This window comes from Gossypium raimondii, chromosome 5, assembly GCF_025698545.1.
Source record: "Gossypium raimondii isolate GPD5lz chromosome 5, ASM2569854v1, whole genome shotgun sequence".
Classification (NCBI taxonomy): Eukaryota; Viridiplantae; Streptophyta; class Magnoliopsida; order Malvales; family Malvaceae; genus Gossypium; species Gossypium raimondii.
Window position 1 is genome coordinate 5,845,947 of NC_068569.1, and position 17,459 is coordinate 5,863,405.

The 17,459-nt window shown below is 34.0% G+C and overlaps 2 protein-coding genes across 6 annotated transcripts; one reads left to right on the top strand and one right to left on the bottom strand.

Moving 5' to 3' along the window:
• Window positions 1-1,300: 1,300 nt before the first annotated feature.
• On the bottom strand, window positions 1,301-3,091 carry LOC105767411 (inactive protein RESTRICTED TEV MOVEMENT 2). Its single transcript, XM_012586928.2, has 3 exons — window positions 2,831-3,091; window positions 1,865-2,711; window positions 1,301-1,601 (listed from the first exon to the last, which is right to left on the bottom strand). Exons 1-2 carry the CDS (start codon window positions 2,925-2,927, stop codon window positions 2,008-2,010), a joined length of 801 nt encoding a protein of 266 aa, XP_012442382.1. The 5' UTR covers window positions 2,928-3,091; the 3' UTR covers window positions 1,301-1,601; window positions 1,865-2,007.
• A 1,535-nt stretch (window positions 3,092-4,626) lies between these two features.
• Window positions 4,627-17,340, top strand: LOC105767409 (uncharacterized). 5 transcript variants are annotated; one of them, XM_052631152.1, is made up of 15 exons: window positions 4,760-4,909; window positions 5,940-6,054; window positions 6,163-6,882; window positions 7,202-7,408; window positions 7,506-7,817; window positions 8,651-8,778; window positions 10,273-11,424; window positions 11,937-12,078; window positions 12,204-12,363; window positions 12,528-12,691; window positions 13,124-13,209; window positions 14,029-14,128; window positions 14,768-14,829; window positions 15,807-15,966; window positions 16,761-17,340. In XM_052631152.1, exons 2-15 carry the CDS (start codon window positions 6,049-6,051, stop codon window positions 16,929-16,931), a joined length of 3,570 nt encoding a protein of 1,189 aa, XP_052487112.1. In that variant the 5' UTR covers window positions 4,760-4,909; window positions 5,940-6,048; the 3' UTR covers window positions 16,932-17,340. The 5 variants fall into 5 exon arrangements, 4 of the variants coding, with proteins under 4 accessions (XP_052487113.1, XP_052487114.1, XP_012442376.1 ...); XM_012586922.2 differs by lacking the exon at window positions 5,940-6,054 and having other exon boundaries at window positions 4,629-4,909; XM_052631153.1 differs by lacking the exons at window positions 5,940-6,054; window positions 16,761-17,340 and having other exon boundaries at window positions 4,627-4,909; window positions 14,029-14,097; window positions 15,807-15,956.
• The last annotated feature ends 119 nt before the right edge of the window (window positions 17,341-17,459 follow it).

Below are 17,459 nucleotides of genomic sequence, written 5' to 3' on the forward strand. Positions count from 1 at the left end.
ACATATTCAAATTGGTCCCTGCATGCCGATTCCATATATTAGTAAATTGGTTTATTTTCACTTTTGGTCTTTCAACGTTCTCATTTTTATACTTCGATCCCCTAAATTTTGAATATTTACACCTGAGTTAAAAAATTTCACATGTTTACAATTTAGTTTCTTCCTTAATACATCATGTCATGCTTCTTGATTTAACTCTCTTTTGATATATTGCATCTTTTATTTTCTTTGATCTTATACCTTATTTATCTCATATTATTTACTACTAAGGGGTTTTGTGGATGTTACAAATAATTTATTTAAATAATACATATTTACTCCCAACTCTAGAATTATTTAAAATTACAATAAAAAAAACTCTAAATACAGTTCGTGTTTAATTACCCCGTAAGCCATAATCACTTTTAACTTAATTTGAATGGCTTGAATAAATCTCTTCGATGAAAAATCTCTAATAATTTGAATTTTAAGTTTGCAAATTGAGAATATATATATGTGTTTGTGGAATAAGGGAGAATTCCGAATTCTCCTTTTTGAATTTCATACGTGGAACTTGGAAGTACTATTTTTACTTGAATTGAATTTGGTTGTGTTTTTTGTTATGTATTGAAGTCAATTAATACAATTGGGGAGTAATAGTCAAAACGGAACGGTGGCTAGACTATTTCTGCGCAGAGAAGTTGTACTGGAAGCTCTAAACTGGGCCTGGCAATGACTCTGAAAATATTTGGCATTAGGAATAACGTTATTCAAAAGAGTTATAATGAGTGGATTTTATAAAAACAAAAATATTATTTATTTTTAATAGTTTAATATAACATCAGTAATTTTATTTTGAATTTTAAGATTTTAATTTAGATTTAAATTTTTAAAGATGAAAATACTTAAATCCAAGATGAAAATGTTGATGGTATTAATCCATCGAAAAAGGAAATAGATAATATGGCATCATTTGTTTCATACATTTTAATATTGAACCAATTGTTGATGATTTGGTAAAAATTTAAATTACAGGAGAATAGTGATGAAAAGTAATTCTAATGTTTTTCTAAAATATTCACTTCTTTCAAAATTTTACAAAATAAAAATTATTTTATTTATTTATTTAATGTTGTGCTTTCTTTTGCATTTGAATTTATATTATTTATCAAATCATTGAAAAATAGAAGCGAAAAATTAATGTTTACTAATTTTGTTGACATGGCGGCATATACATGAATTGTTGTGTGTATAGTAATTAATTATTTAAAAAAAATAAAAAAAAATTCATAACTTTTATACTTCTCAAATAATTTTAATTTTCTCTAAATCTCGTAAACTAACTAGAATCAAATTACCAAATCTTCAACATGGTGGTACAAGAAGACCGTCTTTTATCCAGGATGAATATCAAAAGAGGATAGAGGTCTATTGAAAGCTCATCCACTTCTTAAACTGTATTGCTACCCAATCTACAGCTCTGTTTGCCTCCCTGTAGTCTTCTTTGCAGATTTCATAAAAAGTCAAATTTGGAATCAATTTCAAGTATCATTTTTCCAAAATTATTTCGAATTGCACACTCCAATCCTGAAGATGAAATGGTCTCTAGCCCTAAACAAATTCTACAAAGGATAAAAACAATTGCTAAATGTCAAAGTGAACAAAATGCCTAGTAATTGAATCAGCTCTAGGCTTGTATGCAAAGTGTTACTTTAGATTGTTTGATTTGAAATTAGAATAATTATATTTTTAAATTTTGATTTGAAACAAAATTTGAATTGCTAAAATTTCAATCAATTAGATGGATTTAGTTTGATTCAAAATATCTAAAATCAGCTCACTTGATAGCAAAAGTTTAATTAAAAAACAAATTCAAACAACTTACTAGCATCTTTATTGTATCGGAAGTTGGAATAATGTTTAGCATTATTGTTCTTCTGCTTTTGGCATATAAAAGGAATGACAAATTCAAAGGGTGAAACCAATCGAGAAATTACGTTCTGTATTTGCGTCCCGCAAAGCTTACTTCTAGTAGTTCCCAAGAGACATGATCGCATTTCTAAGATAAACTGCAAGCACCGCGACCAATAAAACAGCCAAAACCATGTTCATAACTTTTCTTGGATCCTTCACCCCCTTGGCCAAACCCTCAACAACTTGTTTATAAACGATCCCGCTTTGAGCAGCACGTAGGGCAGAATCAACAGGCTTTTCACTGGCTGAGCTACTCTTTACCTCCTGATCCTTACCATTTTTCTCCTTCTCCATAAGTCTGTGATCAGCTCCATTAGATGCATGCCTTTGATCTTCCATTTCTTCTTGTTTGTCTGGTGTTTTCTCTGAAACTTTGCCAGCCTCCTTGGCTACCCCATCTGTATTTGAATCATCACCTGTTTGTTTTTCCAGGGTGGTCTTGGGATGACCTTCTTGAACTGCATTGTTTTGTTTCTCCGGCACATCTGCAGGCTTATGATCAGGCTTCGGGTTCGGAACTTCAGCCACCGCTTTTACTTTTTCCGGCTTCTCATCGGCTGGAACAATCAGTTTCGGGAACTTAACCTGAAGCATACTACCCTTGTAATTTGCTTTGATTTTGCTCTGGTCACAATTTGATGGGATGGGGAGTTCCTTGGAGAAACGGCTGAATTTGTTCTCACCAATTGGTTTTTCTCCAGATATCCTCAAGTTCCCCCCACTGGTCAGTTGAACTTTAAGCTGCTCCTTCTTAAACCCTGTTCCATGAATCATACATATATATACACATATTCGAATTCATTAATGCATGGATAAACTGAACCCACTGCTATAATCTAAAATATCAAAATCATGAGTTTTTGGATCAAGAACAAACCATGAAGATATGCAATTAAAGTGTCCTTTGCAGTTTCATGAACCCATTCAGTGTAAACCTCCAAATTTTCATAAGCAGGCCGGGGATTCAAAGCCATGACTTTTGATTAATTCTTTTGATGAATATTATTAGACTTCAGGTTGAACTGTGAGAATTGCTGCTAAATTTGTTGGTTTTATATAGACAAAACAGAAGCATTCCAGAAGCAAAAACTCATAACATTTATTTTCTTCTTTTTGGGTGTTTTCTTTGAATCGAAATATTCTTTGTTCTCTTGATTTTGTTTTCTGGTTAAGGGTTTTAATATGCTTTGGCATCGAATAGTTGGTCACCTCATGCAAAAGGCAAAGTCCCAGGTTCTTTGCTGCTTCACAGAGCTGAAAGCTCTGTCTTTTCCCTTTTTGTTTGAAAACAAATATATATTTTTTTGTATGAAATATAATTTTGTATTTAGAGATGTGAGTTGTAGGTCACTTAGAGGGATTAAACAATAGAAAGGAAGATAAGAGGAATATTTGATAGACTAATAGCTTTATTAGCCATATGCTTCTTCAATGGCAAGGAAAGAAGATACATTAACAAAGAAAGCACAAAGAATGAAATAGAAGACATATTGGATAGGTTACTTTGGACAACTTTCAAGCTATGGCGGTACTGGTACCCGAACTTATTTCACCAACATGACAGGGCCAAGTAATGATAAATTTATTGAACCTATTGAATTTGTTGATTGAAACCCTTACAAATTCAATCTCTATTTTGGTTTCAGAACATTGCAAAGCATTTTAACAGTTAATAAAAAGCTCATGTAATTTTATTTGAAATTCAGGAGGATTATGAGTATTTTTGGAATTAGTTTATAAAGTATCTATCTAGTATATACTTATTGGACAGCAATTTTTTACTAACATTACTTAAAACCCAAAGTGTAAAATGAAAAGTATATACTTGTAATTTTTTAAGTGTTTAACTATTTTAATTAAAAATACTCATATTTGTTAACCAGCCATGTTTTATTTTATTTTAAAAAAGGGCTAAGCCTCAAAACATAAAAACCTTGAGAAAAACAAATTCTGCCTTTAATCCTCAATAACTTCTTACCTTTAGATTGCTTTTAATATATTTTTAATCATCAATAACTTCTTATTTTTATATTGCTTTTGATTAATATATTTTTTAAAAATTCGCAGGTGTGCAGATTCTAATTATTATAAATTTTAAAATGTTTTCTACATCAACTTAACTTTCAAAAATTTATTCGTACATTATTAATGGAATTTTCAAATTTTATAAATAGAGTCGAATGAAGATAAGTGTCCTATAAATGTAATAAAATATATTTAAAAATAAATATATAAATAAATTGGGACACATGACAATTTTTTAACCTTATTTGTAGAATTAAAAGAATACACTGTCGGTGAACCAAATACTAAACATTTACTTTTACTTTTTAAAAAAAATTTAATTTATGTAAAATTTGAGATTTTTTATGAATTAAAATTTCAATATAAACTTTAAAAGAAATCACATATATGACGGGCCTAAATGCAAATTGAAGTGGACAAATGGGCTCTCGTTTTAGACCCAAATTAAAACGATAAAAGCCCTAAATATTAGGCTTAGTTTTTTAGCCCAGGCCGAGTAACAGGGAATTTGTAGTTTTCATGCAAAGCGTATATATTACGTGTCTTCCATTTATTGGTTGAACCTGGAAAAGCAGCAACTACGGTGCCGTATTTCCTAAATTTCGGGCATTTTGCCTTCAGAAATGTATATCCCGCGAACTGGACTGCAAAGTAAATTCAGTCTTCAAAAAAAAAAAAAAAAAAAAAAGGGGAAAGTAGAGGGAATTGGCCTTTGGGGGAGTAGCTCTAACTCAGTGAGTCAGTGCTCAATAGATGATTTAGAAATTGAACAATGGCGGTGGAGACGAATTTCGCATCGTTGTTTGAGAAGCTGAAAGTGGAAGATCCATGGCTCCCTCCTCGAACCTGGGAATCCATTCCTTCTCAAAGCGGCCCCCTTCCTCCTCTTCCAGACTCTCAACCTCCCATTTCCTCCTCTTCATCAGTCTCCGTAAGTATTATCATCTCTGTCTCTCGGTCGATCGATAATTTTTATGTACCAATTTTAAGATGTACTTTTGATTGTATATTTCAACAACCTACGAACTACGACATTGCCTGGGTAAGCTCTGATGTTTGGTTTTTATTCTAGAATTCTTTTAGTTTTAGTGAAATTTAGTTTTTAAATTCTGCTTCTTTTTTAAAATAATTAAATTAAACGTGTTTGTTAACTGATCTGATGGTGTTATTAAGAAATTAAAAATTTAAATATTAGTATCATTTAAAATTTGCATGAATTTTGTTTTAAATGAAGAAAATGTTTGACTGCATTCCCATTTTTAATTGTTATAATATAGTTTTAATTTTTACTCACTATCAGGAAGCAAAAAAAACTACTGGCTAAAGGCCAGTAGTAAAAAGAATGACCAACTGCTTCTTTGTTTTGGATTAAGATTATACTTTACTGATCTCTTTTATGATTTGAGTAAGCGGCTGCTTGGAAGCTGGATCTCTAATTAAGCATCCTGCATCAAATTGCTTTGGTGAAGTAATTATTTGTGTGAGATATAGAGAAATAAGAAAATAGAAATTTAACTGAATTGAACTCTGTTGCAACTTGAGGTTATCTATGAAGCGGACACTTCTAGCAAGGGAGTGTCCAAGAGTTAGACACCGCAGACTACACGCTGGGCATGTGAGTTCATGTCAAAAAATAAAAATAAAAAAAATTTCCCGACACAGTCAAAACATAGTCAAGACACAGCTTAGCATGTCTGAGCACAGCTGGACACACCATGACGGTTTTCCCCCCCTAAATATGAAATGTTCTAATGTATTTTTAAAGGTTCATGTTTCTAAAATCAATAGCAAATTTTTAAAATTGAAAAGCTATTTGCATGTTAATATTTATTTGAGAAGTATCGTTTATACATTTTATTGTATGCTATCATATAAAATGTCTTAATTTTTTAAAATTTATTATGTTGCGTGCCGATGTCATGCAGTACCTGTATTTACATGTCAATGTACATGCTTCCTAGGTGGTTATGAATTGTGTGAAGCTATGATTTTTTATCAGCAAATTCAAGTTTTAGAAGGTCCATTTTGAGTAACCTGAAGAATGTGTACTCTTTGGGACTATAACGACAGATGCTGGTTTGTGGTGATTCTACTTAAAAATATGATCAAACCATAAACATTATTTTTAAGCTGCAGTCATCTATTTTATTTCTTTATAACAATCGAGATGACATTGTCATACAGGAGGCAAGTTTGGTGAGGTTGGCACTAAATGCACTGCAAGGCGTAGAATCATCTCTTTGTAGCATAGAAAAACTTTCTGCTGCCTTTTTTTCTGATCCTGCGGATAGGACTTTCCATCAAACACCTAGTCTTTGGTACCGGTCTTCCAGCACTCATGCTCTGGGGAAGATTCTCAAATCAATAGGCCATTCAGGTTTCCTAGTTTTCCTTCTCCATAAGTTTGTAGAATATTTTTCAAATTTGAATCCCAATGGAAATTCATTTTCACTACGGAAGGGCTGGGAAAATTCTCAAGCAGCAGACAATCAAAATCATGGTGGCCACAGAGTGAAAGACGAAGAGGGCCCTAAATATAGCCTTGTTAATCAAGCATTCTCTGTAGCTGTAGGAAAGGTTTTGGAAGGGTACATTTGTGCGTTGGACACATTATATGCATCAGTAAATGTAAGGCGTTCAAAGAGTACTGAAGTCTCTACAGGTGTATCTTCAGGCTGTCTCACAAGTGTGGTTTACTCTGGAATTACGCTATTGGAGGTATACCTGCACACAAAGGATTTGAGGACCCAGATTGAAGCTCTTGGGAATATATGCAATCTGTATGATTTAGCTCTTTACTTCTTGGAATCTTCTTTTGAAGAACTAAGTTATAAGGCAACCATGGGATTTCATAAATTCTTCAGGGGAGGTGACCTGCTTAGTTACTTGTATACACAACTAAAGGTTAGTTTAATTGATTGTTGTATTGTTGATATCTTTACTTAAATTTTCATTTCAGTCAATTTAACTCTCTAGTCTTTATGTTGGCCAAGCTTCATATTACCGTTGGATGCACTGGAAATTTTCAGCTATAACCTCTAGAGTCATATATATGGTGCTTGATTGATTGAACAACCGGGTGTTAGAAGTTCTTCTTTGCTTCAACTTATTTCCCCTAAAAGATAGGAAGTTTATTAAGAACCAAACATCCTATTGCTGAGAAATGTTATTTAACCCCTATGGTTTTGCTAGTTAACATTCTTTTAGCCATTTCTTCTTGTAGGTTGCGGACCCTGCTCACCATGCTTTACTCAAGTTTCTTTTTCTTCGGTCATGTGAACCTTATTGTGAGTTTATAAGGTCCTGGATTTTTAAAGCTGAGATTAATGATCCTTATAAGGAGTTTGTTGTAGAGTACATGGATACGTTACAACATCGTTCTGCTGGTAAAGATGGAATCCCTATTGACTTTCCGGTTGCAAATATTACGGTAAATAAATTTTGAGTGGTTTAATTATGTTTAAATATTTCACTTTTTTTAGTTCTCTTTCAATTGTGATCCTCTTAAAAGTGACAATTTCTATCAGGAGCGGGATGGAGTTGTTGTTCCATGTTTCCTGAAGGATCTTTTGACTCCACTTGTTAGGGCTGGTCAGCAGCTTCAAGTTCTAATGAAATTGCTTGAATTGCGTAAACATGTTGATACTGGAGACCATACTTATTCTGATTTTCTTCCCTGCTGGAGTGGTTTTGCTGGCAGTAATCCGTTTTATGCTTCTTCAATCACTTTTGGCAAAGAAAATATAGAAGCATTGGTTCTCATGCGTAATAGTTACTATGAGAGGATGGAGGAGAAACTTGAAAATTTACTGACAGGGTTGGAATTCAATTGTCAACAGGTATCACAATTTTTCTTGTAGATATGTTGCCTTCTTATCGTGTGCTATGTAAAGGATGATATGAAAAATCTGCAACTATTACTTGGTTTCAATTAGTGTGCTCTTGTGTTTCTCTGTTGGTTTTACCATGGTTCATCCACTTTTATTTCCAGTTGTAACCGTCTATACTACCTTGCTGGCTGTCTGGGCCTTTGTGTATCATGTGAAATACTGAAATCTGATTAATTACCTGTTGTATCACTAAATACCAGCAGACATACTATCTTGATAATTCATATTTCAGGTTGACTTAACCAATATGTTATCCCAACTAGAAATAAACAAATAGTAATTTGTACTGTGCTTTCTCATTTAGCAACTTCTTAGGCTGTAATCACATGCACCAATTATTACTTAGGACATGGTTCTATGTTCAGCACAATACATCACTAATCTATTTATTTGAAACAAATTAGTCTTTTTGCCATTGTTCCTTGCAAACTTTTTTTCTTTTTTACTCCTGTTAGATGCTTTGTATGCTAAGAACTTAAAACGATTCTGCTTATTCAGCATAGAGATTCCCAAGTTTTATTTTGTTCTTCCGGCCCCCATTCTGGACCTAGGAGTCTGTAAACTATTTCTAGAATTGGTAGATTATGATAGGGTAAACAATGTACATAATCATTTATACCTAGGATTTTTTTTCTTTTTTCCTGTACCTGCCTTTACACTCAATGGTATGCCCAAGTTGTGACATGTTGGAGGTTTCATTCACTGACCATGGGCAATTGTTATGCATCTTAATGCTGTTTTACCCAGCTCTGTGCCTTACCCAAATATTCACTGTCTTCCAGGTAATTTCGCATAGGGCTGAACCTCATTTATTTGGTACTAGTGGAGACACTCCAAATATTGCAGCTTCACTCACAGTGGACGACAAATTGGTTATTAATTCAACAATGAAACGAAGTTTCTCTAATGTGTAATCTTTCTCTCGCTGCCTCTCTCTGTGCATGTGTAAAATTGTCCTTTTAAAATTTTTTTACTTTAATTTGGTTCTGATATCTGGGTTAAATAATTGAAGGAACTCTCTTCCAATGAAACTCTTTCCTAAAGACTTGATAAGACCAATGATGCAAGAAAGCATGTAGGCAAAGGGTTCAATAACTCCTATATAATTTATTATTTAGGTGGAAAACTTTTTCTTATTCTCAAGGATTGATTAGGTGAGAGAGCATAAAATTAATTTCAATTTGCCAAAAAAAAAAATTGGATTGAAAAGGTTTGATCTTTATGATGATCGAGTGGCTCAAGTTCAAAGGTTTCCTCTCTTGATTTTCAGGAATTGAGTGTTTGGAACCTACTATTTCTGGCGAGTTTGGGCTATAAGGTCTGAAAACAATAAGAAATGTTAGGGCCCAAAAAATGGCTTAATGGTATAGCTATGACCGTAAGTTGGAAAACTTGGTTTGGAAGTTTTATTGTCCTGGTATTATGGGTATTGCAAAAGCTGTACGTATTGTCTACTTGATTTTAGGTCAAAGTTTGCAACTGGCTTGTTTGTATGTTCTTAAGGGAAAAAATTTAGGACCAGTTGCAGGTTTCAAGTGCATTTGAAAGCATTTGGAAGAAATGATTAAAGACCTTGGTTCTACCTAGGGCCTAGAGATGCTTCTCCTCGGTGCAAACTCAAAAGAGCACCACTAGAACTAGAAAACTTTCAATAGTCTCTTTCTATGAAAAAATTGACGTCCAATTAGGGAAACTGCCTAAGTTTGTTTCAAGCATCTCCAAGTTGAAAACATAGGCCCAATAACATGAAGCCGGTGTAAGACTCAATGTCAAATGCGACAGCCTAATAATGCCTATCTTGCAGCCAAAAAATATTCTAAAAGTGGCTATAACTCCTAAAAGTCCAAGAGCACCTGAATTAAATAACATTTTCGATTGGAAACAAATGAAGGAAAAAATAATAATTTTCTGCACCTAATAAAGTATGTAATCAACTTTCTATGGGAGCAACATTTCTGTTAGTCCATGATAATTCCTCACTTTTGATCCTTATTTTTGTTCGTAATTTAAGTGAACTTGTTGAATATCCAACCTAAAACTAATTGGTAGTAGATGAAGGGGATCCACTTTTAATATAAGACCATGATAAACCAGTACTTAATAAGATGTCAGTCAGCACCACTTAATATTCCCCTCCCATGTAGCTCACAGGATCTTGTTACAACATACAACTATTTAATGACTATGCAAGCAAGCTATATATGATTTGAATAGTCTCAGAGAAGTATGCAATATATTCAGATATGTTAAGATTAGGGGAGAGTGAGGTTAACTCCAGGCATTGTTCACTATGATTGTTATATACCCTCTTACATGCCTTGCCTCCGAATCTTTTCTCATTATCAACGTTTGACTTGCATATTCTTCTGTTGTTTGATTGATACCTGATTTCTTTGAATTTCAGGTCGCTTGACAATAATGATTTTGATGACTCTAGTACAAAAGATGGATCCTCTCATGAAGCTGACATCTTTGAACCATTTGAGTCTTCATCTATGAGTAGTTTTGAAGAACATACTGAGTCTGAGCAGTTGATTGAACACTCTAATAATTTAGTTTGGCCTAAACAAAATTATTTCTCTGCCCTAAGCTTTTCTGTTAGTACCCCATTTGGAAACTCATTGCAGCTAGCTTTGCAGAATGGCAAGTCTGACCGTATGGAAAGCAGTTTGCAGGCTGGAACTGGTGGGCATGGCAATTTTATAGGTTGTGAACCTAATGGGATATATGATCACTTATCTCCGCACCTCGAGTCAAACTGGTTGTGTGCAGAGGTTGAATCTGCAAATATTCTAACTTCCAAAGGTTGGCCAGTTAACAGTGCAAGGAATAATGCCTTCTGTATTGATGGCGATGACAGAGATGATAAAAGATCACTTCTATGTGATTCTGACATAAAGACGAGAAAATGTAACACGCAATTCTTTGATAAATTTGTGCAACATTTTAATGAATCAATTGCTATCAACAATACTTCAGCAGTGGACACCTCAAATGAGGGTCAACATGAAAAGGACTCTACTTCTGGGTTATTCCAATTGCGACAGTTCAAGCTTACTTGCAATGGTAGCCTTCTGAGCAAAAATCCAGTGTTGACAAACAAGAGTTTTTTCCGTATGATGAGCAAACCTGGTGATGCAAGCCGGATAGACTACCAACAAACTTTACCTTATTTTGATTTTTCTTCAGTTAATGACCCTTGTATGGTTTATGTCAAAAGGCTATCATCTGAGATTACACATAAATTTCTTGAGAATACCAGTTCTGTGACAAATGGTAGGGGTAATCAGGATGACAAACAAGGCTATGGAGATGTTCTCTTGGTTGACAATTCAAAAAGTTCTTATGCTGTTCCACCTTTGGAGTTAAGGAATCAAACCCAGGATGTCATTTCAACAACTGTTTCTAGCAGCAGTTGTTGGGAGAGTTTGCTTGGTAGTTTTAGCACCCCTAATAGCAGTGGGACTATAGATATGAAGCTGAATACATCTTCCACGTTTGAGATACCCCTTGACTTCATAATTGACAAATGCCTACTGCAGGAAATCTTGCTTCAGTATCCTTACTCATGTCCTACTAGATGGGGAGGAAAGATAACCATATTGTCCAATTATTCATTCTTTATGTTGGTTTATTAGTGTTTGGTATTAGGCCCAAACCTTAATTTCATTTATATAGAATGATTTGTTTGCTGCATTTACGATTTTCTTTGCTATTGGATTTGAGATGATTATGGGTTTTCTTGCTGTGATATGTGCTAGCATAAGTTGGCTGTCTGTTTAATATCCAAAGAACAGACAGATTGATGATACACTTTAGTGGTTGTTGCAAATATATGCAATTTAAGATTTTGGGTATATGCATTTATCATGGAAAAAAAAGCCTTTCTTCCTTCTCCAACCCTCCTCTTCCACCCAACCAATAAAAGGAAAAATAAATAATCAAGCTTTACTTTGTGTCAAAGCCCTATATTTAGCTGCCAAGTTTAGATCATTCTAATTATCCTATTCATATTTTTATCTGTTCAAAAGGTTTATGTCGGACTGTGCTTTTTCTTAATTATTTAAGATATAACTATGTCAGCAAATTAACCATCAAGATACTTGAAGAAGGTTTTGATTTGCAAGAACATTTGTTAGCGCTGCGGCGATATCATTTTATGGAACTGGCAGACTGGGCAGATTTGTTCATCATGTCCCTTTCGCATCATGTATGACTGTCTGTCTAATAAGTCACTTAATGCTTTATTGTTTAAATATTGTGTGCTTTTTCAGCAAGGAAAAAAAATGAATATTTATTACTTACAATCATTTCCTTTTTACATGGAATGAACAGAAATGGTGTGTTACAGAGGAGGACCGGAGACTCTCTGAAATTCAAGGACTTCTTGAGTTGTCCGTGCAGAGGTCATCTTGTGAAAGAGACCCTCATAAAGATAGGTTATTTATTTATGCAAAAGGGCATGGGTTGTTGCCTCTTTCAACTTCTACAATTGGTACAATTATCATTAATTCATTATTCCAATTTAACTTCCTATTTCTCAAACATATACATGCTCAGATCCTATTTCTTTCCTCTGCTCCCATTTCAACCTCCATGTTAGAGGAATCCATTCGGTTTATTTATCATCTTAAAAGTTTATGGCTGTTAACATGGCAGGTGTTCATTCCTTCGACTTTTTAGGTCTGGGCTATCGAGTGGATTGGCCTATCAGCATTATTTTGACTCCTGGTGCATTGAAAATATATGCTGATATATTCAACTTTCTGATACAACTGAAGCTTGCTGTTTTTTCACTGACTGATGTATGGTGCTCATTAAAGGTGCAAGAGACATGAATTACAGAGATAACAGCCGTTTACACTTGCATAAGCATGCATGGCCACAATTTCTTCACCATTGAAAGTCAAACCAAGCGGGTGCATAATTTTTAAGTTAAACCTAGTTTTCTTCATTCTTCATGGGTTAAATATGTATATTGCTAATTGTTAGTTCCCTGCTAAAACTTCTGTTGATTCAAGTGTTGGTAAATTACCCAATGTTCATCTATCTGCATATAGTTCAATCAAAATTATGGTATACTCAATATTTTCTCATCTAATCCACACTGTTCTCAGAACATTGTATTTGCTTTCACAATCTTTGTGTTGTACTTTCTAAGAATTAGCATTTGCAACATGAAATACTTGGATTTTGGCACTCATGGAAATTTCAAATGAATTCACCTCTTGATAATATTTAAATATTCGTTACAGGATGTAGTGCACTTGATCTGTCAAAAACACCATCCTACACTACATGAACGTGAAGTGGGCCATTTTAACAAGTTAATGAAGTTGAGGTATGGTTAATACTTTTGCAATTTATGAATAATAATTATCATTATCAACTCGAAGCGAGAAAAACACTAAACACTTCACACTTATGGCCTGTCTTCTTGTGCAATTGTTTGGAGCACCATTCGATGCAAAATTTTGGAACATTGCTGGTTTGGAAGTTTACAAATATGTAAAGCATCCTAAAGTTCTGAGTTTCAAAGATTTCATTTGGTGTTAACAGTTATTTGCCTAATTTTAGAAGCAATTAGCATCTTTCGCTCAGAATTTAGCATTCACCGACTGTGCAGCTACTATTTTATTCCATCTTCCAACCTTGACTACAGAAAAGCACAAGTGGGTGGGGAGGATTGTCTGGTAGCTTTTATTTAAGAAAATGTGAATTTCTAAATGGTAATCCGATCTTCAGATACTTGTTAAAAAGAAATATGTGAAGGTTCTTTAGGTGCAAATGACCTTTTCGTTATTCCCTTTTTCCCTTAAAATTTTGGTGCTAAAGTCAAAATCTACATTCTAGTATTTTAAGGAATTCAGACCCTTTCTTCATGTGTAGATTACCAGGATGGACGGTAAGATATCTAATGATTCTGTAGGAAATAGAGAATTTGCTAAAAGAGGGAGAATGAATTAAAATTTCTGCTTTTTGATGGTTATATCTGATAATGTACTTTGTGGTATCTTACTGTTAAACTCGTCATGTGTGACATTGGGGCAAAAAATCCTAATGTAATAAAGGTATCTAGCTTTGATGTTTCCTTTTTTAGATAGTTTTAGCATTTAGGTTCACTAAGAAGTAACTTTTTTTTCTTTTCTTTCTATGCCAGGCATCAGGTTAATCATTTTGTATCTACACTACAGCAATATGTACAGTCACAACTATCACATGTATCATGGTGCAAGTTTCTTCACTCATTTAAGCACAAGGTTTTTAGAAAATTCTTACACATCGTGTGTTTATCTCTTATGCCGATTGTGGTTCAGTTTACCTGAACTGGTTTTTGTGCATTTCCCATCTGAAGCCAAGTCATTTTCTTCTTTTTTTGAGTTGCAATTTTTTCAAGGACCTATTCTTTTCTGATTTTGCTGAGATTATGGTTTTAAATACAGCATAGAAAAAAAAAATGCAATCATTATAGCTGTCCCCTTGCAATGGGAAAAAGCATGGGTTGTTTTTATTGTTTGGTAAGCAACTAATTTTATTCCAACCCTGCGGAAGAATAAATGTTTGCGCTAACGGTTTAACATCTTTCTCAATTGAAGAAATATTTAGTAAAAGGAGAAACAGAACACCATGCTAAATTGATGTGTATCCATGTACCAAAAAAGCTATGTTTTGATTTCCTAACATTTGCCTTATCATCTAAAGCTTATTATTTTGTTTTAAAATATCATAATAATTACAATATTTGAATCTATTATACGGCATGTATTTATGCTCTTTATTTGGTTTTACTTTTTATGCCTCTTATTAGTCTATTTTCAAATTGACTTCTACTTATTCAATTGCAAAGGGAGAAATTCTCTAGGTTGTTATGTTATTGACGGTGGTTCATGGTTCTACAGGTCAAAGATATGATGGATCTTGAGTCGGTGCATATGTCATATCTAACTGATTCACTCCATATGTAAGTCCTGCTTCACTCTCGTTTAAAGTTTGAGTTAGCCAACTTTTTTTCCTTTCTGTTTGAGTTAGCCAACTTTTTTTCCTTTCTGTTTTTTTTTTTTTTTTGGGGGGGGGGGGAGAGAGGAGAGACTTGTTATAGTAATAATTGGGTTCTTAATGCCTTAATTCACTTTGGACCAAGTTTTAACCTTGCGACATATATGGAACTTGGAACATATCTATTGTGGCTACTCCAGCTACCTGCCCCTCAACATCCTTGATATGCTTGTTTCTATATTGATAATGCATTTGATTAAGCATCCGATCTAAAATCAATTGGTAATAGGTAGAAGGGTTCAACTTGAATATAAGATCACAAAAAACTCTTAAGACTTCATAGATGTAGGATAACCCCGCTTAACTCCGCCTTACATGTAACTTGACAAGGGCCTACCTATGGACAATCTCAGATCCGGTGGGCAACCAACCTCACATGGGGTGCAACAGAAAAAAACTTTGGCTCTAATACCATATCAAGCTTCCAATCTAAAAGCAATTGAGAATAAGTGGAAGGGCCCAATTTGAATATAAGACCACAAGAAAGACTTAATAGATATGAGATACCACCACTTTAACGCTCTCAAATGTGGATACCTTTTCCTCATATTGCTCCAACTCTTCACTTTTCTTGAAGTATCAAGGTCCAGCACATCCGAGCATTGGTACGGGGATATGACCTTCTAAGAACCCTTCAGAAAACGTGAGAAAATTGAACATGCTTGTTTCACACATATCTGTATTTGACACTCACACTCACACCAAGTCCAAGTAACATGGCCTTTTTCTTTATGATCAATGCCAAAGCCAAAGAAATCTTTTACTTGCATTGACTCCGATATTCAAACTGCATCTGTTTTGTTGCCACAGAATAATTCTTTTAGCATGTTCAGTTTCACACTAATGATGATTCTTCATTAACAATACATGTATACTTTTCAGATGTTTTCTATCTGATGAAACAAAACCTATAGCCAGTACCATAGAGAATATTTTGCAGTGTGCCCTAGATTTCCGGTCTTGTCTTACTGGTGATATATGGAATGTGGGACTTGCTGAAGGTGATTTACAGGATAAACTTTCTAAGATCAACATATCTCAGGTAACCATCAAATTATGATCCATACTGCCTGCTGCAATACATTTGCATGATGTTTAAGTAAGCTTCAAAATCCTGATTTTTAGTTTCTTATTGCAAGCAAGTATTGCACTATGGTGGAATTCAGTATTCTAGCGATGAACTCCATCAGGCATAAATGCATACCTGTTTTCTATAAGAAGTAGTTATTTAATCATTCTTTGTTTCTGAACTTTTAATTGTAGCAACTGTATTTTGAGGAAGATACATACATTTTAAATTTCAAACAGATGTTACATAACTGAATTCATCATGCATCTTTATTCCGTTTAGTTGTGCTCAGTGATGGTTAATTTTAATCGTTTTGCATTATATGGAATTTACTGCCATTTCTGTGCTTGAAATAGGGTGATACATTTTCTGTCTCTAGCTTGTTTGCAATGCGTTGGTAACTAGGAGCTGAACACAAAACAAAGTCTTTCTTGTTTTAAAATGTTAGAGCAGACACATGTGACTAGATTTTTTTAGAAAATATGTCAGTGCTCAAGTCGAGATGGATGAAGTCAAACTTAACCTGTAATAGTAATGGTGATTCCAAGGAGATAGAAAGACTGATAAATGCTATAGAGATTATTATCATCGGAAGGTATTACAAGCCAAAAAGATCCAACTAGAACAAATAGCAATCCATTGAACAATTAGAGAAGTCTTTGCAGCAAGTAGAATTATTTCAATTTCTTAGATTTTTAAGTTAACATTTTAGATGAGAGACAGAGAGAACACCTAATTAATAAACTAATTATATATATTTCCCGCAGGTTCTTTTCATAAAAGAAAAGTTCGACAAAAATCTTAAAGAACTGCATCTACTCTACCTCAAATCACCTAAACATGGAGAATCTGGGCTTTCGTATTTCTGGGGATATCTCAACTATAATGACTATTACTTTAATGAAAATGAAATGAGCTATTATGCTTTCTCAATCTGAAGTCCTTTCCATGAAGATCGAAAGTAGGTAGCGATATGCATTCTTCTGTGCCGCTAAGTTCATCGAAACAAGCTCAAAGTAGAAGTCCTAAACTGCATCGTGGTTTGGACTCAATACTCTTAGCAGCAGCCAACCTGCACCATATCATCTTTGCACTGCTGCAGTCGATTTTCATGCAAGGTAAGGCATCAATCCTTTATTTAGCTGGATTTGTTGTGTTTGTTGTCCCTTAATTTAGGGTAAATTCTTAACATTTTTCCCCCTTAGCCTGAGCCCTGAGTGCTAAGTTAATGAATTTTGTTTCCAAAGGTTAAAGTTTGAATGTGCTTTTGAGTTCCACTATTTTTCAAACAAGGGCCTGTAAATGTTTAATATTGCAAAAGTTCTTATTTATTTCTATTTCTTACTATTTCATTGGAGTAAAAAGTAGGCAATGGTAAATGGCACGTTACGTTGGGTTTGGTTTTGAAAAAAGAAAATGTTGTTGTTGTGCAATATTTGTCTTCTGAAAAGTTGATTTTTTTTATA